Source organism: Contarinia nasturtii, unplaced genomic scaffold, assembly GCF_009176525.2.
Source record: "Contarinia nasturtii isolate CC-2019 unplaced genomic scaffold, AAFC_CNas_1.1 Cnas_scaffold_1240, whole genome shotgun sequence".
NCBI classification, from domain to species: domain Eukaryota; kingdom Metazoa; phylum Arthropoda; class Insecta; order Diptera; family Cecidomyiidae; genus Contarinia; species Contarinia nasturtii.
In genome coordinates this window covers 6,483,950-6,502,442 of record NW_022198581.1, presented here as the reverse complement: position 1 = coordinate 6,502,442, position 18,493 = coordinate 6,483,950, and the positions used below count along the sequence as shown (strand labels likewise).

Here is an 18,493-nt window from a genome sequence, read left to right as displayed (position 1 = left end):
TCTCTCTCTCTCTCTCTCTCTCTCTCTCTCTCTCTCTCTCTCTCTCTATTTCGTTTTAGTTTTATTCCTTCGCAATTTTGTGTGTGTGTTTTTTTTAAACTTAGCGTATTGGCAATGTTCTGCAAAATACTGGTACATGAATTGTTAAAACATACCTTAACAATGAAATTGAAAAAAAAAAACAAAAACAAAATAAAACGAGAAAAAAAGTCAAATGAAGATGGAATGAACGGGGAACACCGTTCAACAACAATCAAAATAAAACGCGAACGGCGCAGATAGAGAAAATGAGAGACAGAGTGAATGAAACAAGCGGCAATAATAATAATTAAATGCCGGAGAATACAATAAAAGTATCAATCTGTTCATTCGCACGTATGAGGTTTTGGGTTTGTTGAACCTGGAAATTCAAGAATGCTTGAAGAAAAATGATGCGCGCAAGAGACGCGCTGATGATACATTCTCAAATCTATTCCATTCTCTCGTTGTGCGCTCGCGCTACTGCAAGTTATGCCATAATATTGTATATGATGAAACTGAATCTATCTCTCTAGGTATCTTGGTGCTTTCATCCTCGTGCATTCTCTTCCGGTGAGAATTACAGTCATCTGGCTGCCAATTGGTGTTGGTAAATTTATAATATGCGATTTGAACTTTTGAGAATCTTGTTTGCATCATCAGTGGCGTTGGTGGTGGATTGAGCTCCGGCAATTATCCATATGCGAATCTCTGGGATTTTCCACGCTGTGCGTCAGACAGCAGACACATTCAATGTGCTACACATACACACCGTTCATCGTCAATAAAACATAAGTTTACCAACGAAAAATGGACTGTGTTACAAAATATGAAGCATATTTTCTTTGTCGATATTTACATATGAAGTCCGAAATATTAAAAATGGAGTAAGATGTTACGAATGAACAACGAACAAAAAAAAAATGGGTGAATCAAGAAGAAGCACATTGGACGCGAGAAGTGAGTATTGTTTATCAACACACATTTTGGGTAGTGTGTTTGCTCTACTCGGCGGTTGTTGGCACTTGAGCTCTCGCTCTTGGTCGCTTTTTTTCCTTCTTTCTCTCTCATTCTCTATCAATATTGTTCTCTTTGTCATGTACAGGCCTCGTGCGCTCGTTCGATGGCCCAACGAGAATGTTGTTCACTTTGGCTCTATTCTCTTTCGTTCGCTTGTTCTCCTTCAATTCGAATTCATTCTCAACGAACGTGGCGCACGTATTGACCAAACGAACGAGCAAAATGAACGCTTTGCTGCCGAAGTCATTGACTTCTTTGTATGCTACGTTCTTGTCGAGTTGTTTTTATTTTTATTTTTCTCTCTCGTTACTCATTCGCGTTCGCACTTCATGTTGTTTTCAAAACGTCTCTTGTGTTATGCTTCTGCTGTTGCTGCTGTTATTGTTGATTTTTTTTTTTTTCGTAACGCGTTCACTGACTCAGACTTACAACATTTTTTCCGATGAATGCAGTTTCTCATAAGTGACTGGGGCTGCAAGAGCAACAACACCAACAACAGCTACTACAAGCTTTTTTTCACGCGCGCGCCATTGGGATTTAATACAAAATTGTCTTGATTTTTTTTCAGTTGGTCTGCATTTTATGGAAATTTTTTCCATTTTTTTAAGTTTCTGCTCAGATTCGAAATTGGGCTTTTCCGATTTCAGAAATCAATGGTAGGAACATTTAGCCTCATATCCAGTTGAGTATGCCGAATGCGTGTTACACAATTGTACATACTTGTTTTCGGCCTTTTATTTAATTATGGCACGAATAAATTTAAACGGGAGAACAATTTAAATCAATATGTTACACCATACAAAATGCATACATTTCAATGCATGCAAACAAAACAATCGACAAATGCTTTTATTTCTCTAATCCACGCACAAACAGAAGCGGCACAATAATCAACAAAAATTTATCGAAAATGCCGAGAAAGTACAGTGGAAACGAAAATAATATGTACATATAATCAAAAGAACGAATAAAAATTAACATTGTTTACATTTGAAGAAGAAAAAAAAATGACCCAATAGGTGGATTGAGTAACAATGAAAACGTGTTTTGTCGCCGCACTTAATACCCGAGTCAATTTATTTTCCTCTGTCTCATTTAATTTCGTTCGAATCAAAATCGTGTATTATTTCGTAAGTGCGTCGAATATTCTAGAATCTATTTTATTTTCCCTCATCAATTTACGTTCTCTATATGATATATATTCAAACGGAAACAGCGATTCGTGTATTGTAGCAATAGCAACAGCGGCAGCTCCAAATTTTTAAGTCGTTTCAATCAAGTGTTATTAATGCTTTCTATTCTTGATATGTTGTATCGTCACGTAGTTGGCGTGCATGCACATAGAAGATCGATCGGTGTGCATATGTTGCCGCTTTTAAAGTGTTTATTCAATGGTTGAAATTAAATCAACTATAAAATAGTAATTTCATCAACTATCAAACATGAACTACAAACAGAAAACAAGATACGTCAAAAGCGCGTTGAAAATGATAAACATTTTTTGTCATTTTTGTCATAGTTGCCAATTCAAGGGATGATGAGTAGAACAAGAAAAAACAATGGATGTTTCTTCACACTCAAAATCCATATCATTGTAATTTTCCAATTAAGAGACAAGCAAACGACAGAGACAGAAACAGAGATAGAGAGAAAGAGAAAAAAGCACGCGCTCCAATATGCAGATGATGATATTTATTATCGAAATTTGCAAGTCACATAAATTACAGAGCTGACAAAGAGTTTTGGAAAATAGTAACATGAATCGTCGGTCGAATTCAATTCAAAACATTGAACATTTTGCCATCATATATGTGTGCCATATAAACAATGTGTGTTATTGAACTGGGGAGTGTGAGGGGGGCGATGAAAACTCTGTCATTCCATTTTGGTAAAACTGCAATGTGATGATGTCTCTCTCGCTCTGTCCTCTATCCATCAATACCGTCGAATGTGCAATGGAACGGAACGAAGCGAAAACAAACAGCACAACTTCTAATTGAAATAAACTGAAGTGAACTCCATCGAATATGCGTGTTGATGTGAGAGCTCGAATCATTCCATCTCGTTTATTCTTTCAATTGTTTTATTCGGTCTAGCTCATGTTCGTGTGAATATAGAATTGAGTGTGAGCAACAGCGGCGGTGGCGGCAGCAATGGCCACACCGATTGCATTCCCGATAGATTGCAAAACTAGCTCTCGTTTCAAGCGAAAAGAATAGACTCAAAATACTCGCTAACTGAACCTCATTAAATGAGATGCATGCAAATCACAAAACATACACTATACGAATCGAAAGAAAAATAAACCACACAAACACACAAATCAGTTCACCGAACTAAAGTGGACAAACCGAATGAAAGAGAGAGAGAGAGAGAGAGAGAGAGAGAGAAAGAGAGAGAGAGAGAGAGAGTAAACCAGAGTCACCATTTTAAAAATCACATGAACTTATTGGTTTGCGGTTAACGACTTTTTGCCGTTGCATTTTTATATGCATTTTCGTTGCTCACATGCTAGCTTTATGTATGCGAGTTCTCTTTCTATCTCCCACAGATCTCTCATTGTGTGTGTGTGAAGCGTCCACGGATTTTTTTTGAAGTCTCATAAATAAACCCCGTTCGATGTTGGCTATGGTGCCTCTCAGTAGAATTTCTAGTTGCTTGTGAAACTATTTTCAAACTAAATTTTGATGACAAATACAAATTGGCGTGTGTACATCAAGAACATTTTTTTTATTTGAATCATAAATTTCGTTCTCATCGCGTCATTCTTTTGCGCGCTCTCATTGCATTTCTTCGAAAATGTTCTGTATATATCACAACCTACGTGCCAAATGTGCGACCGCATTGCATACGTTTCATCGTCTAAACGATTTATATTTCTTGACACAGTAGCCATTTTATAAGTTTTGAAACGAACTTAACAACAACAAAAAAAGGTACGAACATAGAAAAATGATGTCGCAGCCGGTACAGACAATTCAACGAAAAATCTTTCTATTGTATACGATAAATTGGATTTAGAGGATTTACATTTTTTTTTTTCAATAATCATATTTCCCTTGTATTACATCCGAGTCCGGATTTTGAGTACACGAATGGAAATCGATTTGACCGACGTTTACCTTTTTTCCAAGAAACACACACACAGTCAGTGTGTGTCTATGCTTCAATCAAAAGTTCATTCACATTTAACAACGTGAAAATATGCGCATATAAAAAGGAAATTGGCCATGTGCTGGGCGCGAGCTACAGACACAACACACACCACACAAAATTGCAAACGGGGCTTTTGAACAACAACAACAAGAACAACAAAATGGGACGTCGAAACAAACAAATGAATAAAAAAAACATCAACATATTAAAACAATATTGCCAAGAGTTCAGTGTACATGGAAAATTTCCACCCAAAACAAGCAACTGGATAATTGAAACATAGAAGAAAATTGAGTTATCGCCAATCCAAATCAATAGTCACTATTCATAAAATGAAAATGTTATAAAATGTGACACAGGGAAATTGTAACAAAATCGGCCACAAGCAATTTTCTTGTTCGACACATGTGTATGTGGAAAAGCGCCATTATATTCGTTGGATACACACGTACGTGACTAAAAGCACGTAGCACAACATAAACATATCATCCGATAAGGGTTTTGAATACTATTTTGTACCGTTGATTTCAATCTCTTCTCTCGTGTGCACAATCTCGAAAAATGATTCCTTAAACCCAAAAGATTCATGGGGAATGTAGGCAAAACATTTCTTATTTGCAACAATCACTCGTAAACTCTAATTAAGTAAAGAGAGCACGAAGCACCACGAAATGCATGAGTACGAATGAGTCAACATTTGTTGAAATATTGTGATTCATGGCTAAAAATGAACAATGATTATTTTCGCAAAAAAAATGTGAGTCAACTATAGTGCGACCGGAATCGTTATGTAAATTTTGTCCTGAATGGAGAAAAAGAAAATGATTTAGTTTTTCTCTTCTTTGCTGCCTTCTGATTTATGTGTCAATAAATTATGCTGCATTTTAGCGGCGGGCAAATTAACACACTTCGAAAATGATAAGTGCTTTCGCTTTATGCGCACGCATACAAGAGAGCATAATGTCAATGAACCTTCGATTGTTACGTGCACTGAAATGAAAGTTGAATGGGCTCGCCAAAATATTCTTGAACATTCGACGAAAAAATGACACGATTTTTATGTACATCCGAAAAAAAAAAAAATATTGTTCAACCAATTCCGAACCGAACCTAGACCAATAAATAAATCTAGATTTATATGCGATGAGCGGCACTAAAAGTTTAGCCGCCCCGAAAAATAACCGCGCACACATTTGAAAATGAATGACAACAACAACAAAAATTACTACTTTACATGGATACGAGAGAAGGAATGAGAGAGCAGAGAGCCGCTGCAAGATAAATAAAAATCACACAGTAGAATGCATTCGCGCATTCGAATGAACGTGTTGCGTACGATACGCTGATGACAGTAAAAATGTTTCACGTGCTTTTCGAAACTAAACAATTATTACGGCTCGTTGAAGGCAACAACAACAACAATTTACGGTAAAACTGCAATGTGATGCGATGTGTCGGTTGGTCACACCACTCTGTATTAGTTAACGAGTAAAGCGCCTGTGATTTCTATATATTTTGCTCGTTGATACTTTCAAACGCGAGCCTATATAATAGAAGCGAGCAAAAGAAAATGAGAAAAAAAAAAACATTGCATTTTATATAACATATTCGATCGACGTCATTTCTTTTCTTTTTTTTTGCCGCTGTACGCTTTGCTTTTTCTATACGATTTCAAGCGGCACACATTTCACTTACACTAAAACTTCAAGATGTATGCGATGCAAATCTATGGGTATTACGAAATGAAAAAAAAAAAAACTATAAAATAACATAACAACAACGCACAACTATCGAGCTAGTTCATTGAACTGAACACATACGCCCAGCATTTTTTCGCATGAAATACAATGAAGAAAAACGCACACCATTCAATATATAAAGCCTCATTGAAATTGCTTTTCTTCGTTTTCTTCTTGGTCAAAGTTTTATTCGTTTTATTTTCTAATTATATTGGATATTACCATGTACCCTCTTTGCAATGGACAAAAGTCATCGCGCTCGGAAAATTGACCCAAAATAGTATACTAAATATATAAATAATGGTTTCCATATTGTAATCAACCTAATTGACAACCCAATTAAAAGTTTTCACTTTAACTCCTCAAAATATCAAACGAAATGGCTATAAATATATATAGATATGGTGACTGGCCAGAGGTGAAATTGGCCGAAATTCCTGACATCAATGTATTTCATCGATTTTCTGCATTCGAAATGAATGAGTATGCTTCAGAGATGTGATGAAAATGAATTTGAAATACAGTCAATGTGGTCAAATATATTGAAATTTTCTAACTCTCTCTCCTATATCTCCGTTGAAAAAAAATGTCGAAAAGAAGTTATTATATAAATTCATCGAAACGAAATGAATCAGAAATGGTGTGCACAAACATTCAAATGATGTGTATTAGTCAGCAGCAAAAATTAGCATGCTGCGGGTGATTTTGCCATCATTTTTATTGGCTCTGTTTGATTTAGCACAGACATAAAAGCGATAAGGAAAGGACTCGATGTTCATAGCTTTTTGATACACGAAAAAAGAGAAGAGAGAAAAACACAAAATGCATTGGGGGTTAGAGCTTATTTGATGCATTAAATGTACGGCGCACAGAAAATTGATCGGCAGACCGAGTGAGAAACGATGACGGCTGCAACGTCCACAATAACGTCGACGGATTACATAGGACAATAGTGTAACTGACAACAGCACAGAGCGTATATATGCAGAAAGGTTGCAGAACGTTCGTTCACCTCACCAATACCAGTGAATTTGGGCTGTTGCAAAAAAAAAAAAAAAAAACAACAACACATATACATAGCGAGAAAGAGAGAAGAAGAAAAAAACAGTCTCAGCCAAAAATGTATCCAGTACTAACGCAACGATAGCGGGTTGCAATTCAACTTGAATATTCGCACAGTTATACATGCATTTTCGCATCAAACGACTAGCGAATGGCAAATGGAAGACAAACAGGCAGGAGAGACAGAGAGTAAGCAAATGAACGAACGAACGAATAAGAAAAAGAACGAAAACTCACATGCGCAAATATTGGACATGCATATAGATCGACAACATAGCATTAAAGCACAATGCACATTGTACGTGCGTTTATTTATTTACTTCTTGTTCGTGGTTTTGTACGAACATCGTATAACGCTATTCGTATATATCATATATTCAGGTCTTTGAATCGCAAATTTCACGTCCAAACTTCTAACTCGCAGTGTATTAATCGAATCACTGAAAATCACATTCCATATTGCAATTATTTTGAACCACCTGAACCACAACGCAATGAGTGTAAGCCAATGATAATAGACAATTTTCATCGTTCAAAAATTTTTGGCTCAATGAAACAATCAATTTCAATCTTTCAAATTGATTCCAACAATATTGGCTGAAGATGACAACAATTCCGATAATATTTCGGAATTTGTTTGCCAATTACAATAAAATTCTTTGTGTGTGTGAGTGTGTGTGTAGTTTTTTTTATCATCTGGCATCGTTTCAATAGAAGTTGGCCACATTTAGCAAAAGAAAAAAAAAACAGCCTTCAATATGCCATTCTTTCAATAATATCAGAAAATGAAATCGTTCACATTTCTCGCATATCCATTTTTTGAAGCTCAATAAACGCAAATAAAAAGCAACCCGAAAATACGAAGTATTTGCCTGGAAAAGTTACAAATAGTTGTGCACAACATGGTAATTTGAGGCCATCCAATCAAAAATCATCAGTCATTTGCTTCGCATATATTGTATTGCATTTGCCGCTCTTCATTTTCACTGGGGACTCTCTCACAGTACCTAGTAAACTCGCACACAAGCCAATGGAATTTATTTAGGTCAACGAACTGACATGACTTCGATTTTTCCTTGAAGGTTCTATAACACATGCTGTCGCTCTCTTGCTCTCCAACACTGCCTATCTTCTCTAATGTACAATATAGAATTAGACAATGTGTGTACTATGTGCGCCAAGCGACTATGTACATATTCTCTTGACTCGCAAAATATATCCGAGACGATTGTGATTGTGCGCACGCTAGTGCAAAAGAGATGAAAAGACACACTGCACTGTGAACGAATCACATGTACGTACGTGTACACTACTGTTGTTGTTACTTTTCGCTGTATTTCATTTCGTACACACTCAATATTTTGCAATATTGAGTTCGATGTATCGGATATTTTGGGTGACAGCCATTTCTTTGAAGAGACAGAAAGAAAAAGTTTAAGTCACAATATGTCTAAAAGTATTTTTATGCTTTATAAAATTGATTTGTAGATCAGTATTTGAGTTCATTTTTTGGTTGCATTGTTCTTGACAGTAAAATTCAATTATTCCAATTAGTTTGATGATTTTGGATTTGATTTGATTAATAATCAATATGGAACAGAATTTGCCATTAAAAAAAGCAAACAGCAGATGCTCCAGTATACAGCAAACTGCAAACTCATCACAGTTTGCGGATTGTTTTTTTTTTTTTTTGATTTTATTTGTTTATTGCAATTTTTAAACAAATTGAAAATTCCAAGTAGAATTATCCGATGGAATAGCGTCAACGAATTGAAAATGAAATAACTTGACCGTTTATCGGTTTCAATGAGATCAAATCAAAACGGGCGCGCGCTCAATTCCCTCTCACTTTTATTTCCATATTCATGCGAGTAAATTTGTTTTGAGCTTTATCTATATAGTCAAACGTAAGCTGCTTGGACTTTGCTGTTGTTGCCGTTTGCCCAATTCGCATCATAATTCTCTCTACCCCTCTCTCTCTCTCTCTCTTACTCTCTCTCTGTCTATCGTGCGATTGGACACTAATCAATGAATCTAACTCATTCACACACATTCAATACGAATAATAAATGTGTGTATACGCAATCAACTCAACACTTTTCAATCTGTTTTTCTTTTCGTTCGAATATATCGGCCGTACCGTTCAACTCTAATTGCTTGCACGCATTTTGACGTTTCTCATGTTTCATTTCAATCTATGTTGCCGTTCACACTTACAAGCGCCCGGTTATGGCTAACTATGCGATTTGCTGGTCCTGTATGAAAATCAGGCGCTTGCAATCACCTTCGTTTTGATATGCATTGAATGTTGTAGTTTTTGTTTTTACATGGGATCGGTTGATGTGGAGGTATTGTGAAAGCTTACTGCTGTGTCGCGCGCGCGTTTTATGTGTAAATTTTTGTTCAATGAGAACGATGTGCATGCGCGACAAGCGCGAGCTCGCTAGAGTACTGTGAATGTGTAGCACGTTGTGCGTTAAATTGTTCGGATCGTCGTCACATTGCTGTGTGCTGAACAAGAGTGCGCACACATTGAATATTATTGTTGTTGCGTTTTGTTTCGTTCATAGTTTTCTCTCTCCCACTCGTTTCATTCGTTTCGTTTCGTTTTGTTCTTCGTTATTCATTATATTCGCAGTTGAAGGTAGTTGACCTGAAACTGGGCCGTTCAACATACGAGCAACATACAGCACGATATTTTATACCTATTCCGAGGGCACACTTACATAAAGTAATCGTCGTCACATTTTGTATGAAATCCACTCAATATTTGCACTCTATAAAATCAACAACAACAACCAAACGAGAAAAAAAAACAACACACAAGAACGGCGGACGAAGAAAGACACAAAAAAGAATGAAAAGACAACGATGACGGCGATGTCGAGAAAAAAAAATCGAAAGAGAAAAGTCACTTCTGAATTACACACAATGAGCTCAACACTGAGAGTGGTTAAGTCTCGTGCGATTGTAATCATTTCTATTCCGGTAGGACGGTGAAAAAGCAATGACCAACCGACAAAATAAATATCATGATGAAAAATTCGTTCAACAAAAATCATACCAATGACCCCCAACAAATAATAATGGTTTTTCTTGCGTTTAAATTGAGTTCAAAACGATTTTGCTTTGGCAAAGTGAAAGGCTGGCCGATTTTCTCTCTTTCTCTTTGTTCGCTTTTCGTTCCATATTTAAAATTCATCCGGATGTGGTTGATGAAAATCTGCAAACAAAATATATTCCATCGCAACAACGCAGGTATCATTCACGCACCTCAACTTTGATTGACAACGATCGCGCAAAGCAAGAAAATTAAAATCATATGATGACATTTACAATGGTAATGCAACAGATCGGCGCGATTACGACGGAATTTTCTATGGAATATTACTACAATATTCATGTATTAATTACGTGAAGAAGCAAATGGGCGAGGAATAGAGAAAAAGAGGTGAAAATAAAGCGGCAATATAAAATGGACGAAGAAGCGAACAACGCTAGTAAATAATAGTTGTAATAATAAAAGCGGCGAAACGAAACACAAGACAATCATTAAATTTATTACAAACGAGTTAAAATTGAAAATTGTGCAGCATTCAATTATGTAACTTTCTCGTACTCAACCGCTGCTGTTGCACTGTTACAAATCGTTGTGCGAACATGCGTCTTTTGTACAAACACACACACATACACATGCATTTATTTTACGCTTTTTCTTCATTATTATTACATTTTTTTGCTCTCTAGCTTTTCATAATATATTATGTATGAACCCGACGAAAGCAGAAAGCAAAATAAAAGAAAACAACGAATGTTAGAAATTTCTTTTAACTGCAATGAATTGCAGCGTATCATATCAGTTAGTGGCTAGTTTATCCAGACCGTTCAATCGGAAGATGAAAATGAAGAAACAAAGAGAGAGAGAAAGATAAAAATGCATAAACTGTCAACCATGATCAGCTTCAACAAATTTTCCCGAAACACACGATGCAACATGAGATGGTTTTTTTTTGTATTTGCTTCTCTTATTATGTAAACGGAAAACTCCGTATTTTCAGTATCCATTGCACATAATCTATATATATATAAATATTGGTTAAAGATATGAACATTATCGGTTGGAAATTTTTGAGGGAAAATTCTCGAACTATTTTCTTTGATTAAGTTCATTGCATTGGAGACAAAAACAAAATCATATACATACGTGGTATATATCGATAAGAACGAGACAGAGAGAGTGCACACTAGAAATTGAAAGGGACAAAAATGGATAACAATGTGTATATGGTGGTCGTCCGTATAATTGAATGAATATATTTTGTTCCGCGCTTAGCTCCCGTAACTTATGTACGAATCAAGCTAGAGAACAAGCGAGAGAGATAGAGAGAGAAAGAAAGATTCCATACACAGCGAAGCAAGCAACATGCATTGGTATCGTATATATGCTTATGTCTTTGCCACAACGGTGTTGGTTGAATTTTGGGGGGCTATTGTGTGTCAGTGTGAGTGTAAATCTGTGATTGTATGCGTTTAACTGTGAAAAGATATTTGGAATCGACACTGACTCGCTGAGTTCATTGAACTGGCGAACGAATGTTCTCTTCTGAGCGCAGTCTACTCTCTGTTTGTGGCAAAAATGTGCTATATATATGTGTGCCCGTGCAGTGCACTTCACATGCAAAAAAAAAAACTGTGACGTAAATCGTTAGAGATGAAAAAATGTGCTTTTGGACAAAAATTCCAATACCTTGAGAATTGTTTATTTTCATTTCAATTAAAATTTATCATTTCAAATGGATTATTTTGATGGACTTGTCTTATCACAATTTACAGATGATTAGTATTTTATTAAATATAATTGGTCACTGGTTAACCTGAAAAGAGAAAATGAAAAAAGAGCAATGAACTGAGCAAACTGAGATTAGAAAACTTGCAAGCCAGCCATCCACCACCAAACCAAACGAGATGTAATTAAGGTTAGGCATGCCATTTTCAAAATAGTTTTTCATGCAAAAGTGATTGGACTGAAATATTAAGCGCGAAAAGAGGGCCACTAGGAACATCTATACACATATGTATCGTATATGTGCGAAAAGTTAACACAGTCACCTACTCAATTGAAGCGCTTGCAAAGCTTTTACATAACTCGCAACATACACATTCAAATGTACGGGTGATGTGTGTATGTGTGTGAATGCATATCGTTCGCGCCATTTATATATGTAGCGAGAGAATGAACGACAAACGACGGCAAAAGCACCAAAAGGCAATGGCGTAAGCGAGCACACGCTAGCATTTGAATAGAGACGAAATATTACTGAGCACATGTAGGCACACATACAGTCATGCACATAGCCTTCTGGTAGCATTTCAGCCATTCGCGCGTTTACAAAAACGTCACACTGTTATGCTTGTGTTGTATGAGTGTGATCACAATGGTAACGCTCGCTTTTATAGTGTGAACAGCGAGTTTGTATGGCAGCGAGAGAGACCTGACTGTGACTTGATTGAACGCAAACAGTTAGCCGTTTGTAACATTCGTAAATGAACTCTGGTTGAGCGCGTACATGAAATAAATGTCTTGTTTATTTCGTTCCGTGGTTCATCATACGTCGTTTGTTCATTCACATACAAAATTTGTTCAGCCACACAGAAATCTCTCACATCAGCAACCGTTTCAAAACAGTTGCAAATAAATTTTGTCAAATAAACGACGGCATCCGAGTGATACATACATACATACATATATTATTTAAAACAAAACAAAAGTTCAAAATAGACTTTTTAGTGATCAAATGAAAATATTGAATCTGATTTTTTGTTTAACTGAAGATAAATGTCATAGTCAAAACGAAGTGAATTTAACAGAGAAAAAGAAAAGAAGAGAGAAAACAAGAATATTCTGTACCAGCAAAGTGTTCAAGTAAACAAAAAGAAAAAAGAAGCGCGAATCCATCAATTTAACGATTATAACCAAAATAGAAATTTGTTATAGTTTTGTGCATAAAGATTCAAACTCTTTCCCATCGATAGAAATATTTCTGATTATTATTGGCTATAAATGATATATCTTTGCACCTTTTCCGTTAGTCAAATACAGTTGAAATAAATTAAAGAAAGAAAAAATCAAAGAGTTTTCGGACAATCCAAAAAAATAAAAAGAAAATTGCTCCCTGTATGGGTTTGTCGTTGTGTTTTAACCGCATTAATAGTGATCGCATTTCGTAAAGTTACCGCCTAAGCACAAAACATATAGATCTTTAGCGAAAAAACAACAAAATCAACAGTAAATCTAGTTATTACAATTTGATAATTTTTCGTCGCGTACAACGTTATCGTTGAACTGAATACGAAAATTAGAAATAATCTAAGGCAAAGAGAAGATTTCAAGAAAACGAAAATTGTGTGATTATGTTGCCACCAATATATCAGCAACAACAAAATGAATTCAATTGTGGTACTAATAACCAAATGTGTTCAATGATGATGACAACATCATCGGATTGTCTAAAGTCGACGTCCGTGCAAAATATGTCGCCGCCGTTTCGAGAATTTTCCGCGCAACTGAATTCTAGTGGTAAGAGCAGTCAATTAAAAGAGACGCATAGTGCATTAGTGAAAATATTAGAATCTGCACCGATCCCATCGAATACATCGACGACAATTGCGACGACGACGACGACGACGACGACGACGACGACGACGAAAATGACGGTACCACCGTTTACAACAACATTATTATCATCACCACCACCTGCACCATTATCATCATCATTTTCAACAACAACAACAACTGCAACAACATTAGCAGTATCAACAGCAACAACAATGCTACTAGTTAATCAGACTAACCAATCAAGCACTTATCATCGTAAACGTAATAAGCATCTAAACACTATCAGTACACATTGTGATATGGACAAAAGTAGCGATGAAGAGGTCGGCTGCAATAGTAATAGTAGTGCCAGTAGTAATGCCAGCGAAGCGGAAATCATATGCCCGTGGAAGAAAACGCGAATCGCACGAGAATGGCATCAGTCACAAAAAATAGACGAAGATACAATGGAACATCGACCACCCACCATCGTCACCGTCCCAACAATCAATCTGAACATGTAAGTGTTCCTCCACACAAAAAAAAACAAGTCCGTCTGATCTGTGTGATCAGCGCTGAAGACACCATTCAATCAATTTGCTTCCCGGAGATTTGTATACAATCACTGTATTGTGTGTGTATGTATGTGTGCATGTGAGCGATGGCAAAGACTCTGTAATTGAATCCTTTTGATTTGGTTCACAAACACACACACACACCGACACATACACACGTATGGATTTGATTGCATTGGTTTCTTAGGGAAACAAATTGACTGAATGCTATTGAGATTCTAAATTCCAAAATGTGGATTGGGATCTTAAAATCACTCTGATCAACATACAAAAACAAAAAAAAACACTCCGGTTGTAGACAAAGTAACAACAATGATGGCGAATATGATGCTGGCGACGACATCAGCGATGACAATGGGGAAAATGACGAAAATGCCAGCCTATGCGAATGCTATAATACATGGCGACGTGCAAGCAACGATGGAGACGATGACGATGAACTGCATGAAAATGTTGGTACAGGCACAAAGAAGCACAAGAGTTTCCACAATGGACAAAATAACGGCGGCACCGATTCTGGATGTGATAGCGATTGTCCAGAAAACATCAGTGAATTGTGTAAAAAATTCGATGAAAATCTCTCTGAACAAGACGTAAGTTGGAATACACAATCCGATAAATACAAAACAAAATAAACATGTCTGAAAGATCTCCCTTCCGAGTGTCAAAAGGGAAGAGATTTACAAGAAAACCAAAATAACAACACTCATATTTCAATTCAAAGAATATTCTTGTTTTCTTTTTTTCATTTAACTCATTTTAATTGTATTTGTTTGTACGTTATTTGCTGCACGCATCTTCTCTCTTTTGGAAATTTTTTCGAATGAAAATTAATTCAAATTGCTTCGCTAATAAATCGAAAACTAATGTGGTAGCGAACAAAATTTCCAGAAAATAAATGTAAACAAACAAAATTAAAAATTGCTCTTAAACATCACATTCGATCAATTTTGTTTGATCACGCTTTTGTGAATATCATCTCATTTATGATTCAAAGACAATTATGATATAAGAACAAAATCAAAATTCTTGACATTCTCTTTTTTAAAAAAATTTTTGTCTTTTTTTTTCTTCTTAAACGCGAAAAGTAAAATAAAAAAAAATTGCACGTTATTTATCATATTTCATTGAAAAATCGGTTATCAATATAGATAGATGAATCCGTATTGTATTTCTCTGATAAAATGTTGAAGAGCGCTAAAAATGTGTATTGCGATACATATAAAATATGCTTTTTTTCGCTCCAAAGCTATGCACTTATGCTCGTTCTCTCGCACATGATAGAATGCTTTAAGAGTCTAATGAACTGCATTCACCTTTTGACCCAATCCGAGTCTGAAAGCTTACAGCGAGGTCGTTCAACTTTTCGTGAGCGAACTTTATTCTATACATAAAGTACATACATGCAATTGGCAAATGGCATGCATACCGAACAACGCAGCCCATGAGCACATGGACGGTAATGAGTGTGCGCTGTTCGAATGTGTGTAATACACATACATACATTTGAAATGACAGAATTCGAGAATGGCAGTAAACGGCTGTAGTGTGAGCATTTGCATTAGATGAAAATTGCACATGCACGTAACAGCAACGTGAGCAACGTACATAGAACCCTAGTGGCCCAATAAGGAAATGTTAATGTATTCGCGCTTTTTGCGAATTGCATTGCATTGCCGTTGTGCTCTCTCTCTCTCCCTCCCTTCCGCTACCACTATTGCTCTTTCAAGCCATTCGTTTGCATCGTACGCAACGATCTGCGTGCACAATTCTTTTTTTTTATTTTGCTCTACACAATGTATGTGCAGTTATCATGCTTTTGCTGGTTTGCTATACATTACATGTATGTATGTTCTTATCGTGGTTCTGTTGTTGGAAAAGGCTGTTGTATGGTCGTTGCACTCTCGACACATTCATTTGTAGCTCAGTGGCTGGAGCAGTCATATGGTGGTTGGGTATGCAGCACTTAGAAGGCTCGCGCTTTTATTTCAACAACAAAAATTCAAATTATAAATACACTACTGGATATTTGCTGAAATATTTGCAAAACCCAATCTAAATGAACTTTTTGCTCTTAGATGATAATTAAATTGCGAATTGATTTTATTCGCTACAACAATCGATCAATTTTTCCAAAAAAAAAAAAAATATAAATAATAGTTTCTAACTTAATGTGAAACAAAATTGAGGTAATAATAATTCATTTCTTTTCTGCTTAAACAGGGATTTTTCAGACGATCCATACAGCAAAAAATTCAATATCGTCCATGCACGAAAAATCAACAATGCAGCATTTTGCGTATTAATCGTAACCGCTGTCAGTATTGTCGACTGAAGAAATGTATTGCAGTCGGAATGAGCCGAGACGGTAAGTAGTTTGTTTATTTTATATAAATTTATCGAAAGCGTTAATTGTACAATGAATAACAACGGAGACATACGAATTTTTCGATGTAGAAAAAGAAAGCCTGTAAATCATTTTGAGATAAATACATAATACGTCTGTCTTATAAATATAATTTACCAATTGCAACGAAACGATAAATAAAATATTAAAAATTCAAACACTTATTAGTATGGATAGATATTAAATGAGAAATGTTAAACCGTTCTACATTCGAACCTTCAGCGCCAAAGGTCATTTACACTTCATAAGCACACACCAAATCTCTTAAAATGCATGTATTGATTATCGTTGTGCAAACGATAAATTCTGCAAGTAGCAGAAAATAGAAGCACATGAGATTTTCTGCTGTTAAGCACACTTTGGTATTTAAAAGCTGCACATATGTGCATCACAGTGCATATAAAGGAGTGAGAAAAAGAGAGCTAACCATAGCACTGAGATATGAAACTAAAAAAACACACACCGAAAGCACGAACGAATATTTATGTATAAAGCAGTAGCAGCAAGCGTGCGCAATGGAAAGTGATTCCTACAAATATATAATAATTTTTTTTCTTCTTCTTCTTCTTGACTCTATGTACGCTTAAAAATGTGCAATACATGCGTTTATATACGAAAACTACATGTGACTTCGCACACACATCATACAATGTAGCGCGAATAAATCGCGCGAATGATCGAACGATTCGCTAAATCTCTCAAATGCGAAAAAAAATCGCGTTGTTGTTGTTGTTTTTTCTTCTATTTTTCTTCTTCTTCTTCTTCTTCTTCTCTTTACTTCATCAATAGAGTCGCCTGCTGCTTCAGCCATATTACAGAAGTATATTGCATAATGATTTGAGAGTTGAGTGGAAATTTACTTTGTACAACATACGTTTAAAATATAATAAACACCTCGAAAGCGCTTATTCGCTTCAACTATATTACTGTTGGTTGTATACACATTGAATCTAAGCAAATGACAACAACAATGTTGCACATAGAAATAAAAAAAAGAAACCACTCTCTCTTTCTCAGCCCAACACTTTAACCATACAAATTGGTGTTGAACACGATTGCTTCGAATGACAGACCCACACACAAACACATGCCTGCATTCATTGTGATGTTCGACAAATGAGACAAAATTCGATATTTGTTGAAACGAGTGTGAGTGAAACGATACGATTATCAAATCATATCTTCAGTCTACCGCGTGGTATGTGTGCGTATATGTGAGCGAGCGTGTATGTGGAAAACGAGCGTTCACAGCTAGCGCTAATAAAATTGTATATAAATTGCTGTGTGCTCCCGCAAGCCGAACAAACCGAAGTTCGTTGACCGAGTAACTAGGTCACAATCAATTTGAACTCTATTCAGGGCAGCGCCAATGTAACTCGCTCACTGCTTGCTAACTCTTTTTTTTTTTCATTTTTTTCTTCGTTTATTTATTCATTTATTTCTCATTCCTTTTGCGCTATGAACGTCAATTTCTCAAAGCACATTCAAATGAAGTATACTGTGTTAGCGCGACCGCGACTGTTGATGTTAGAGAGCGAAAAAATCGGGAATAAATGACTTCCACGCAAAAGCAACAAAATACACACCATATTTTAAATATTTGTTCGTTCGTTCGTTATTTTTTTTTTTTTCAAATATTTGATGCGGCAAAATTTTTGCAAATTTTCATCATCATTTTTCCTCACTCTCCCGACGAAAAAAAAACCAAGTTCGCATGGGAAAATGCGATTTCTTTCGCTTTTCATAATTTTTGCTGTTGCTATTACTGTGGCCTTAAAATGATTATGCAGACTAAAATGTGTGTTTATTTTATAATAAAAAAATGAGTGGAGTAGTCGTGTTCACAGTAATTGTGAACAAAGTCACACGCTTCAAAGGACACAGTACATGGATTTCATTGATATATCCTTAACACACATTT

At 36.0% G+C, this 18,493-nt stretch overlaps 1 protein-coding gene across 4 annotated transcripts in view; it reads left to right on the top strand.

The window, feature by feature from the left end:
- LOC116345158 (ecdysone-inducible protein E75-like) overlaps positions 1-18,493 on the top strand; it is a 152,093-nt gene that overhangs the window by 86,332 nt on the left and 47,268 nt on the right. For 3 of the 4 annotated variants that reach the window (XM_031774291.1, XM_031774292.1, XM_031774293.1), the window contains one exon: positions 16,389-16,533. In XM_031774291.1, coding sequence (XP_031630151.1) covers positions 16,389-16,533 — 145 coding nt within the window. Of the gene's footprint in view, positions 1-12,526; positions 14,111-14,463; positions 14,759-16,388; positions 16,534-18,493 lie in introns of those variants that run through there. The other variant, XM_031774290.1, reaches the window with a different exon arrangement.